Source organism: Typopeltis vanoorti, chromosome 24 (genome assembly GCF_054136105.1).
Source record: "Typopeltis vanoorti isolate ZY-2024b chromosome 24, IOZ_Tvanoo_1.0, whole genome shotgun sequence".
NCBI classification, from domain to species: Eukaryota; Metazoa; Arthropoda; class Arachnida; order Uropygi; family Thelyphonidae; genus Typopeltis; species Typopeltis vanoorti.
This window is the reverse complement of record NC_143572.1, coordinates 53,022,374-53,035,486: the sequence shown is the minus strand read 5'-3', so window position 1 is coordinate 53,035,486 and position 13,113 is coordinate 53,022,374. Positions and strand designations below refer to the sequence as shown.

The 13,113-nt window shown below is 36.0% G+C and overlaps 1 protein-coding gene across 2 annotated transcripts in view; it reads right to left on the bottom strand.

Annotated features, from left to right (window-relative positions):
- Positions 1-13,113, bottom strand: part of LOC150093201 (propionyl-CoA carboxylase beta chain, mitochondrial-like) — a 141,896-nt gene that overhangs the window by 102,088 nt on the left and 26,695 nt on the right. For both annotated transcript variants that reach the window (XM_090414013.1, XM_090414014.1), the window contains exon 2: positions 8,897-9,010. In XM_090414013.1, the coding sequence (XP_090270139.1) occupies positions 8,897-9,010 (114 nt within the window). The remainder of the gene's footprint in view (positions 1-8,896; positions 9,011-13,113) is intronic.

The following is a 13,113-nucleotide window of genomic DNA, read 5'->3' as shown; positions in this document are numbered from 1 at the left end:
ATTCTGTTTAAGTGACCATACCACCTGAGATTAGCTCTGCTAACGCATTCCTGGATGCTGACAATGTCAAGTTCTTTCCCAATATCCTCATTTTTAATATGATACTGCCATTGATGCCATCTGTTCATGCCTATAATCTTTCTCAGGACGCTCATATCTGCGGTCTCTAGTCTTTGGTCAAGTGTTTTACTTCTGACCCAGCTCTCAGATCCATAAGTTAAAACTGGTTTGAACACTGTCTTGTATACAGCTAATTTAGTGTTCCGACTAATTTTTCTCTTATTCCATATGAATTGATTCAATTGACTTCCCACCATACCAGCTTTGTTGATTCTGTTGTCTATCTCCATATTTAATTTACCATCTTCGCTAAAAATCGTGCCTAAGTAGCTGAAATGTTTTACTTGTTCCACAGGTTCTTCACAACACAGTTGACATTTTCAATGATTCTGCCTACTTTCATTGTCTTTGTCTTTTTATTGCTGACCTTCATACCATATCTATTACAACAGTTATTCAATTTAGTCAGAGAATCTTGCAAACTTGTAGCGGATTTATTTAGAAGTATAACATCATCCGCATAAAGCAAAGAGCAGACATTAACATCTCCAATTTTGATATCATGTTTAATACCACTTTCCTTCATAATGTGATCCATATAGATAATGAATAACAGAGGGGATAATGTACATCCTTGTCTCACACCACATTTAACATTAAACCATCTTCCTGTACTTCCTTCAATTCTTACTGCTGACTTACAACTCAAATAAAGACTAAGTATTGCTTGATATAATGCCCTATTGACATCATATAACTGCAGCGTATTGAATAGCTTCTCTCTTGGCACCTTATCATATGCCTTTTCCAAATCGACAAAACTTAAATACAGATCTTTGTTATATTCCCATGCTTTCTCGACTACTTGTCGTAAAGTGAAGATCTGATCCTGACAGCCTCTATTTGGCCTGAATCCAGCTTGTTCTTTACGAAGCTTTTCTTCCACAATTCTTCTCAACTGTTTCTGAAGTATGCTTGCATAGATCTTGCCAGGAACAGGGAAATACCTCTGTAATTCTCACATTCAATTTTATTTCCCTTTTTATATATGGGCACTATTAGAGCTCTACTCCAATTATCGGGAATTCGTCCCTCTGTCCAGGCTTTCTGAACTATGCAGTGCAGCCACTGTAAGACTTTTATACCACCATACTTCAGCATTTCTGGTCGAATATTATCTACTCCTGCTGCCTTTCCACATTTCAAGCCTTTGATGGCTTTTTCTTCTTCAAATATAATATGTATTCCTGACTGCATTCCTGGTCAGTGTTTTTTACCACTGTGCTGTCATCACTGCTTGTTTCATTTAGTAGTTTTTCAAAGCAATTACTCCATACTTCAAGGATATCTTTTTCTCCCATTTTCATGTCACCTTTATCATCTCTAACTCCTTTTATAGGACTCTTTCCTCCATTCTTAAGCTTCTTCAACAACCTCCAGAATATTTTGCCACCTTCTTGATATTTATTTTCTATATTCTTGCCAAAGTCCTCCCATGACTTTTGTTTAGCTAGTTTTACACAGTGTTTAGCATTCTTGCATTTGTCTCTATATTCTCTAAGAGCACAAGCTGACTTATTTGACAGTAACTTTTGATATGCTTTCTTCTTTTCCTTCACTGCCTCTTTAACTTCCTGTGTCCACCAGGGAGTTCTGATTTTTTTATCCTTACAGACAACCTCACCACATGCCTCTCTGGCAGAATCAATCAATGTTTTCTTCAGAGTTTGCCACTGAATCTCCAAGGTTTGATTCCTGTTCTCAAACTCTTTCATTTTTTCTTCAATAATCTTTGTGTATTTTAGTCTACAGCTCACATCTGAGAGCTGCTCAACTTTTATTCGCTTTAAAACTTTCTTACATGTTATTCTTTTCAATATGAAATTCAATTTTATCCTGCTCAAGACTAAATAGTGATCACTTCCAATTTTAAATTCTCTGTACACTCTGGGGTCCTGCACCAGGGAGAAAACATCACTATCAACAATAACATAGTCAATGAGACTTTTCTTATTCCTAGCCTCTTCTCTCCATGTGAATTTGTGCACATTTTTATGTTGGAACATGGTGTCAGTAATAACCAGTCCATGTCCTGAGCAGAAATCCAACAGATATTTGCCATTATTATTAGTTTTGCTCTTTTCTCCAAATTTTCCCAAAATATTTTTGTATGTCTCACAATTATTTCCTACTCTGCTATTTAGATCCCCAACAAGGACCAACTTTTCATTTTTCATTGTGTCTGTTGCTTTTTCTAAAGCCTCAATTCCTCCACTTCTACCTTAGTAGAACCTTCTGTGGGACCATAGGCACAAATAAGTCTCATTGTCCAGTTCCCCATTCTCATATTTGCCCATAAAAAGACAAAGACAATGAAAATAGGCAGAATCATTGAAAATGTCAACTGTGTTGTGAATGGACAACCTGTGGAACAAGTAAAACATTTCAGCTACTTAGACATGATTTTTAGTGAAGATGGTAAATTAAATACGGAAATAGACAACACAATCAACAAAGCTGGTATGGCGGGAAGTCAATTGAATCAATTCATATGGAATAAGAGAGAAATTAGTCGGAACACTAAATTATCTGTATACAAGACAGTGTTCAAACCAGTTTTAACTTATGGATCTGAGAGCTGGGTCAGAAGTAAAACACTTGACCAAAGACTAGAGACCGCAGATATGAGCGTCCTGAGAAAGATTATAGGCATGAACAGATGGCATCAATGGCAATATCATATTAAAAACGAGGATATTAGGAAAGAACTTGACATTGTCAGTATCCAGGAATGCATTAGCAGAGCTAATCTCAGGTGGTATGGTCACCTAAACAGAATGGGCGAGGAAAGATTAGCAAAACAAGTGTTCTCTGCCAGGTTGGCAGCAAAATGACCCAGAGGGAGACCAAGATATAGGTGGATTGATACGGTACAAAGTGCCTTAGACGATAGAAATATAAGATCTGATAATGTTGGAGTCTTGACAAGTAACAGACTGATATGGAGGAAAATTGTAGATAGGAAGTTAGTAATGATATAATTTTTTCATGTAGTACTATCATATCCTGTACATCCCTTGTGGGTACATGGCAGGAATTTGATGATGATGAATAAATGATTTGTGAATTGGCCAAAAAGTTTGCAGCTGCTCTCAAAATTTATCATAATCTGAATAAATATGGTTACATAAAACTTGCAAAAATATGGGAAAACACCAATACTTCAAGATCCCAGTTTACATCCTGGGATGCCAACCAGGATGTAAACTGGGCAAAAGAACAGCATATATGTCTATATCTTATCCCTCTCCTCCAACTATCAACTAGATGCTGAAATTGCATTTTCTCAACCTTTCTTCCTAATCAGATACCAGCATCTGTTCAATTTTGCCTTCCGTTTACTCCTTTGAAACGTGGCCTATGTTAAATAAGTATGAGGTAGATGTCAACTTCCTCATACATTCCCTCAATACACAATGATATATAATCAAGTCTGACAGACTTGGAGTATATATATATATATATATTGGTATTTCAATAATTAAGTTCTAATTATTTTACACTGTGTACTTTTTTTTTTGTGTGAATTAAAGATATTACTTTAGTTATAAAGATATCTGAAGATTATCTCTGTAATGAGTTAAATGGTTAAAAAGGATATAATTAGTTGTATACATGATATCTTACTGGTCTGGTTAGCAGAGTGGTTAGTATATCAGCTTTCCAGTCAAAAGGCTAGAGTTCAAATCTTGCCTTGGACATGGGTGTTTGTGAGTGTCTTTCACCTTCACACATTCATTCATACAAATATATATATATATGACTACTACTATTAACTCAGGGTTGGGATATGTTCATTTTTAATATAAACTGACTAAAAATCTGAGAATTATAACAAATTGAGATTTATTTGAAAACGCAACATGTTTCGTCGAGATTGACTTCATCAGGCGCGTTAAGAACATAGAAAGATATTAAAAGACACTGAAAATAACATTGAGACACTCTAAAGCTATACAATTATAAAGTTATGATATTTGACTGTAAATTACAGTTATTATGAACTTGTGCTATAGTCCGTGTTAAAGTTCTATTGTTGTACACTTGTGCGTGTGTGGAACCACGCGATCTCCAGTATCTGATAGTACAGCTGAAAGAGTCAGGCAAATTATAGCTGAGATTATTGTTCGTATGAAGAGGGTCCAAGGTGATTTCTTTTGACTCTACAATGCAGCGTTCTACCTCATCATGGCAATGATGAGGTAGAACGCTCATCATTGCCATGATGAGCGTTCTACCTCAGCATGGTAGGTTTGAAGTTGTTGTCCAATTTACTTTCATTGTTCGTGTTTATTGAAAACAGGACATGGCCTGATAGGGCAGTTGCTCTGGTTCTCTTATACGCAATGTCTCTCTGGGTGTTCCTTGAGACGTAGGAGGATAGATTTCTCCGTTTGGCCATAGTAAGGTTTTCCGCACTCACACGTGACTTTGTATACACCTGGAAATTGTAGAAGGTTGTGAGATTGTTTATAGTTGCTGAAACTTGATCTTATTTTTGGAAGAGTTGAGAAGCATGTTTGTATGTTGAATTTCTTTAAGATTCTACTCAGTTTTTTGGATAGTGTACTGATATATGGCAAGGAGATATAACCTTTGGAGTCGTTCTGTGTCTCTACATTGCTACGTTGACGGTGGAATAATTGTTTGTTGATACTTTTTAAAGAGTAGCTATTGCTTTTGAAGATCCATTTAAGAACTAAAAAAAGAACTACAACATCTTAAATGGACCTTTAAAAGCAATGGCTACTCTTTTTTCTGTGTCTCTACATCTATACTCAGATGTCAGTTTCATTTCTAAATTAGTCATATTGAGGTTGAAAATTACCTGTTTTATTATCATTTGTCATTTACAAATTACCATTTGTAAATAACAAATGATTAAATATAAAATTCTGAATTCATCATCATCATTTCAGAATATGTATCCAGAAGAGGTTTATGGGATATTATGATAGTCCAACAAAATTAAGTTTTTATGACTGTTTGTCAGGTGTTAAGAATTTTTCCTTAACACCTTTATGCATGCAATCCGATCTTTTGCACAATTTGTAAGTTACTCTTTTAATTCTGAGTGGATTAACTATTAACCTCAACAATGAAGATTTGAATGGAAATTATAAATCAACCTTCTATTATCACACTGCACACAGATTTGTATCCTAGGATGATATTCAGCCTGTTCCATTGCAAGAGGGTTCGATTTACTTTTTCCATGGAGTCCTAGTTCATTTTTGGAGCGTGTATGTGTGTATTCATTTGTAATATAAACTGACTAAAAACCCAAGAATTAAAACAAATTGAGATTTATTTGAAAACGCAACATGTTTCGTCGAGATTGACTTCATCATAGTTAGGTGTGTACATAAGCAAAAACAACAATGACTGTAGACAATCATAAAACTTCATAACATTCTTGTACAGTGACAATACCACAACAATTTTACGAAATATATTAAAATTAGTTTAATCCTTTATCCAAGTGTGAGCAAACAAAGTTTGCGCCTGAAAGTATCTTCAGGACTCGGGTAAGGTGGTACAACACCAGGGTAACTTGTCGCAAAGGTGGAGCAAGAAACCAACACTCCCATCTCAGTATCTCCTATAATGCAAAACACATCTCCTTGCAGATATGTCTAATGTTATGCATTAAGGGAAGGGCCACTACCCAGACTAGTTTTGACCTTTATTGAGGTCTCTTCAGTGGGAGCCAGGCCCAAGTGGAGATACCAGGCAGAAGCATTAGCAGGTCATCTCTACCTATAGGAGTTGCCAAATGGTGTGCCACCATTTTTTAATAAATTACTCTGGATTTAAAAAAGATGTTGAAAGTTTATTTTTCACTTGGTTAGCATATAATAAAATTAGTTTAATCCTTTATCCAAGTGTGAGCAAACAAAGTTTGTGCCTGAAAGTATCTTCAGGACTGGGGTAAGGTGGTACAACACCAGGCCAACTCATTGCAAAGGTGGAGCAAGATACCTGGTGTTGTACCACCTTACCCCAGTCCTGAAGATACTTTCAGGCACAAACTTTGTTTGCTCACACTTGGATAAAGGATTAAACTAATTTTATTATATGCTAACCAAGTGAAAAATAAACTTTCAACATCTTTTTTAAATCCAGAGTAGTTTATTAAAAAAGGGTGGCACACCATAAAAAAAAAATAAAAAAAAAAATATAAACATAAATGGATGGAACACGTTCAAAGAATGAAAACAGAAAGATTACCAAAACAAGCCTTAAAGTACAAGCCATTAGGAAAAAGAAAACCAGGACGTCTTCTTAAACGATTCAACGATGACTTCTAAGGCTGGAACAGGCCATGCTAGGCCTAAATCCTTGATACGTATGATGATGATGACACCATTTGGCAACTCCTATAGGTAGAGATGACCTGCTAATGCTTCTGCCTGGTATCTCCACTTGGGCCTGGCTCCCACTGAAGAGACCTCAATAAAGGTCGAAACTAGTCTGGGTAGTGGCCCTTCCCTTAATGCATAACATTAGACATATCCGCAAGGAGATACTGAGATGGGAGTGTTGGTATCTTGCTCCACCTTTGCAACGAGTTGCCCTGGTGTTGTACCACCTTACCCTAGTCCTGAAGATACTTTCAGGCGCAAACTTTGTTTGCTCACACTTGGATAAAGGATTAAACTAATTTTATTATACGCTAACCAATTGAAAAATAAACTTTCAAAATTTTACAAAAGACAAATTTTGATGAAAGATTATTGGAACTAAAACTGAAATTACTGATGAATTGTAATAGAACTAAAACACAAAATTTCATTAATTTCATGCAGCAAGAGAGGAATCATAATTTTGAATTGTTCTGTTGTTAAAATTCACCTAACAAAACAACCTAAACATACACATCTAGTCAGAATATATATATAGCATATTACCAATTGTTTACTTATAAAACATTCTGAAATTGTTCAGAGCTGAAGTTTTGGTCAATATTTATGTTGTCTTCATGATGTCTGTGACAAAGAAAAAATCCAAGTAAATTATACTTGCCAAAAATTATATTCTTGTTCAATCCTTTATCCACATATAAACAAAGTTTGTGCATGAAGCATCTTTACGACTAGGCTACATGCACAGGAGAAAGAGGGGGTGATATGATTGAGACTTACAGACTTCTGAAAGAATCATACAGGATTTCAATTGAGTTCAGACATGAGTAATACTATGTATTATAGCAGGGTCACTACCTATACCAGTTTCTACCTTTATTGAGGTACTGTTAAAGTGCAGGATTATCTCTCGAAAAACTCTGAGTGATCTAAAAGATCACTCTAAATCTCAATGAGTAATCCAAAAGGATCACTAAATTTCAATGAGCAACCCAAAAGGATTACTTCTAACCTCTTCAAAATCTCATAGGTGGTTCTACTCAATGACAGGCAAAAACCTACCACCAAGAAGCAGAACTGCTCTAAGCCCAAAGAGCCAGACTCAGAGGTTCCCTCAATGGGAGCTAGACCTAGGAAGATACCAAGATTAATGTAGAAATTGTATATTTTCGATATGGAAGAAGTAAAAATGTATAACCTTATTATTAAAAAACATTGCAGGCATTTGTTGAAATGTTTTTTTTTTTCACTTGTTTACAAAGTAAATTATACTTGCCAAGAAATTATAGTTTTGTGTAATCATTTATCCAAGATTAAGAAAAAAAAAAGCAAAAATTCAATGGCTAAGTCAAAAGTTAAAGCACAGCTTATAAAATTTACACCTGTTTTTGTCTTATATACTATAAATATAATTCTGTTTTGTCCAATTTTGCCACTGTAAATTTTCAATAAATTTTAAAATTTATTGAACATTTAAATTAAGTGTCAAATATTATTGCACTCCAACCAACTATCTAGCGGAACATTCTAAATCCCAAATTATATTGAATTCTAATAGGACAAAGTAAAATACTGCAATGAAATACTTCTAAATGAAAGAAACTGAGATTTGGGATTACTTGTCAAATTTTTGTAAGGATTCCAAATACAAAATTTTAATAAAATTTTGTAATTGGATAGATGGACAAAATGAAGCTAATAGTCACCTATGAATTTTGATGCATCTAAAAACCAATCAGCAGAGGGAAAAAAACTTATATCATCACTGTTAAACAGAATTTTGTTCCCTAAATTTGTTCTTTTCCACAAATTTTAAAACCGTAAATTTTTGAAAAAAATTTACTATTTTTTTTTTCTCTCCAAGATAACTAAAGCTAAAACAAATATGCTTATTAAAATTTTTCATCATCTGATGTAATATATACACTTTATTTTATGAATCCAGACTTATTAAACCATTCAGACCATAATAGTGATAGTGGTCATGTACGTACATGTATGTGTGAGTTAGTGGATGGGGGGGGGATAGAGAAAGGGTCCTGCATTGTTGCGTAGACCACCACATCGTCTTTCAAGTCATTTTTGATGTACAGTTATAAGCCAAATACTGGTGAAGATCCTTAGATAAGAACAGGACTACAGCACTATTCTGAGGGGAGGAATCAAAGGCTTATATAGTTAACACTAATAATTTTAATTAACAATATAATTAGACATAAAGTTATTAAACATCATTCAGTTATGTTATGAATGAGAGATTGTTTTCATACTGGGTGTGAAATCATTTTAAAATGGAATTTGTCAAATTCTGTGAATTTAATTTACAACTAATTAACTGCCAAATAAAAAGAATTACAATGAACTCATAATTATTGCCTATATTGTTCAAAAACTTAATTCATAAACATTACCTTTTCTTTATCCATGTCAAAATCTGTACAGGTGTGTTCCATAAACATGTCATATTCTACAAAAGTGCCGGGATCCAACAGAAGCCGGATTCTTTCTCGTGCTGTTAATTTTCCCTTAAAAAAATAATAAATACATAATTAAAAAATTAAATAATAACGTGTGCGCACATGTGTGTTAAGTGCAAGCAATTTTCTGCATATGCATGCAGAAACGCACACATGTGAACACAAAAATACAGTGGCATGTGCACAGAAAAACATAAAAGAAATTACCAAAACAAACCTGATGCTTACTGATTTACATCAAATATAAAAAATTACTCCTGGGAACATAGACAAGAAGAGGAATGGATACACAAGAGGAAGGAAATGAAATTTATGCAGTTACTAATAAATAATGTGTAAACAGTGTGTAAGAAGAGCTCCAGATTGAGATAAGTATTCTTGGAATAATTAAGTATATATGAGTGTTTGTTTGAATAAGAGCTGCTGTAAAAGTTGTGTACTACCATTATTATTAGTGTGGGGGATTTTGTTTTGCTTAAACTTAATTACGAATTCGTTGTTATTATTAGACTTTAGAGTGGTAACCAGCAGATTAAACATGGCGGTGGCTTTGTCATTCCATGACTTTAACTTAGACTTCAGTCTTTTCGTTAAGTGCGAGTGGTGTTATATGTATTCTTTCGATTACATAAACAATTTGTGGATGTTTAGGGCAGATGGAAGGAGGGTGTGGGTGCGAAGTGTGACCTGAAGGAATTGATGAATACAAATATGAAATTGATGACAGAAAGTGTTAGTAGCGAGATTTGTCGCAGGGAAAATGAGTGCACGTTCGAAAGACAGGAGAAAGATTGTTAAAAAAATTAGTAAAAAAAGAAAACAAGTGATTTAAAAACCGTAACAGATGTTAATAAGGATGAAAGTGAGGAGAGAGTGGCGGAAGGAAAAAACGAAATTGAGAGAACGAATGAAACTGGAAATGGCGTGATGCAGGAATCAAAAGTGGAAAAAATCGAAAGAATGAATGATAGTGAAAGTCAGACGCATGTTGGACCGAAAGTACGGATGCACAGAAGTGTGACTGAGAGTGAAAGTAAGAAGAGTGAAAGTTCGAGAGTTAGAAAATTAGAAAGACTGAATGATAGAGAGAATGTGACGCGAGATTCGGAAGTTGAATTGGATTGGAAAGAGATCAAATGGATGTGGAATGAAATTAAGAAAATTCAGATAAAAACTATTAAAACTAATCATGATGGCACGAATGATGAGTGGAATGCGTTTGAAGGAAGAAGTGAACTGTATGGGAGCAGTGGACTGCATTTGAGTGGTTATGGTGCGAGTCGCTTGGAGAGAGTGCTGCTGGAAGGTAGAGAAGTGAGCAGAGTGAGAAAGAATGAAATAGATCAAGAGGGAAGTGATGTGGAAGAGCAGGAGAGTAAGACAGGAGAGAAGAGGTGGTTATGAATGAGAAAGTGAGTGGTATGAGTATAGAAAATGAGAGAATGGGTGTGCAAGAGGAGCAGGGAAACGGAGAGGCTCAGGCTGCACAGGGGTACACAGCGTGAGAAAGGTGGATGCTCCGAGAGGAGGTGAGAGCATGCATAGACAGGAAAGAAATGGGATGACCTGGGATCAAGAGGAAAGAGTTGGAATTGAAAAGGGTTTTAAAATGAATAAGCAGAGAGGGAAATGGCCCTAGTCAAGCATGGAGAGATCACATCGAGTGAGTGGTATCAGTGGAACTAGCTGTAGATCCAGAAATGAGCTGTTGTGTTTTTATACAAATGCTAGAAGTATAAGAAACAAGACATATGAAATGGTTGCATTGATTGCGTCTATTCACCCAAAGATTGGCGGAATAAGTGAGACATGGTTGGAAGAGGATGACATCCTGACAGGAATAGAGATGGAAGGGTATGATGTGTATCGTGAGGATAGAAGGGGTAAAAAGGGAGGGGGAGTGCTATAGTGCCACTTCATTACAGAGAAAGAGTTATGTCCATACAAAGTAGAGATGCAAGAGAGAAATAGTGCCAGTAGTTTTGAGGCAGTATGGTGTGATATAGAGGTGAATGGAATCAAATACTTGGTTGGATGTTGTTCATAATGAAATGTATAATCAAATTAGTCAAGCAAATAAGAAAAGGGTGATCATTATAGGCGATTTTAATTATGGCAATATAGACTGGAATGATAAGATAGCAATTGGAAGTAAAGAAAATGAGTTGCTTGAGTTTTTGAGGAATAACTACTTCAGACAGTATGTAACAGAGGGCATACGAGGATTGAGGGTCTTGGATTTGGTCATTTCATCAGAGGATATAATTATAAATGAGGTGTCAAATCATCCACCAATTGGTGAGAGTTACCATGAGGTGATTACCTGGGTGGCTGTCAGCAGTGTGAGAACCTCTGTGAGAAAAGGTATACGTGGAACTATAAGGTGGGTGATTATGAAGAGCTCAGGAGACAGCTTGCAGGTGTAGCATGGAATGAGGAGTCAGCTGGAAAAGAGATCAATGCAGCTTGGGGGATTTTCAAAAACTATCTAGTAGATGCAATGTCTAAGTGTATTCCAAGGGTGAGAAGGTTAAATAAGGTAGGTGTGACATGGATGAATAAAGAGATTAAGCATGTGATACAGAGAAAGAGGGCATTGTGGAGGCAGCATAAGAGAAGTAAGTGGAAATAACCAATTCCATGAGGTCTACAAAGACCAGGCAAGGAGAGTGAGTTGGTTGGTGAGGGTAGCTAAAGAGAGGTATGAACAGCAGTTAGCTAATGAAGCCAAAAAGAATCCTAAGGAGTTCTTTAGATATGTAGCCAGCAAAAGAAAGAAAGATTATGAAAGGATGACACTGATAGGAGAAAATGGTATAAGGACAGCTGTTGCAGAATGTGTGGTGGAGATACTTAATGAGCAATTCATAAAGGTCTTTCAATCTTGTGAATGTGACTTCATGGAGAGCTTGAGAGCAGTAGATGATGAGGAGGAGAGACTGACTGTAAGTGAGCAAGAGGTGTATGGGGAGCTGAGTACACTAGATGTTAATAAGGCTGTGGGACTTGATAATATATCACCACGTATTCTGAAGGAATGTGCCAGGGAGTTGACACCTGTCGTGACATATTTTTTTTTAAAATGAGTCTTGCACTCGGTCAAGTCCTTAAGGAGTGCATTCCTTAAAATGATTTCCCCCAAGAAGAGATAGTGCCACTTCATAAAAGGAGTGATCGAACTCAAGCATCAAACTATAGGTCTATCTGTGTGTCAGGTGTTGTGGTTAAGTTGTTGGAGAAGCTTGAGAGAACTACGATCCAAAGTTGGGTTGACAACAATGGTATTATCTTTGATAGACAGAATGGATTTGCTAAAGGGAGGTCATGTTTTAGTAATCTACTTACTTATTACAATAAAGTGACTGCTTCTTTGGACAGAGGAGAAGGATACACAGTAATATACTTGGATTTCCCAAAGGCTTTTCATAGAGTAGCTCATGATAAGTTGACAGTCAAACTAGAGAAGATGGGGTTGTATATTAGATTAGTGCATTGGATTGGAGACTGGCTATCTGATAGGCATCAACAAGTTGTGTATGAGGGGAGCGATATCCAGGAAAAGGAAAGTCACTAGTGGAGTGCCTCAGGGGTCTGTTTTGTGGCCAATAATGTTTAACTTGTATATTAGTGAAATTGAAGATTTGGATGGAGATATTCAGTTGTTTGCAGATGATGCAAAGTTGGGATGAACCATGAAGAGTAGTGAAGATGTTGTAGTCTTACAAGAAGACTTGAATAAATTGAGTGATTGGGCAAAGAAATGGAAATGCGAGTTCAATGTTACAAAATGTAAGGTTTTAAAATTTGGAAAACAAAGATGGGATGCAGAATTTATGTTTGGTAAGGATAGTGGTTAAGGATCTGAAATTTAGGGGACACATAGCCAAAATTGTGAAGACAACACAAAGGCTTCTGGGAATGATGCAGAGGACACTGATGTGTAGAAGTAGGGAGATTCTTGTTCCATTGTATAATGCTTTGATTAGGCTGCACATGGACTATTGTGGCCAGATTTGGTCACCTGGTTTTCAGAAGGATGAAGAGATGTTGGAAAGGGTCCAAAGGCGATTGACTAAGGTAGTTTCTGACCTCTGGAATGCAAGCATGAGGAAAGATTGAGAAGATGTAATTTGTAGAGTCTGGTGGACATG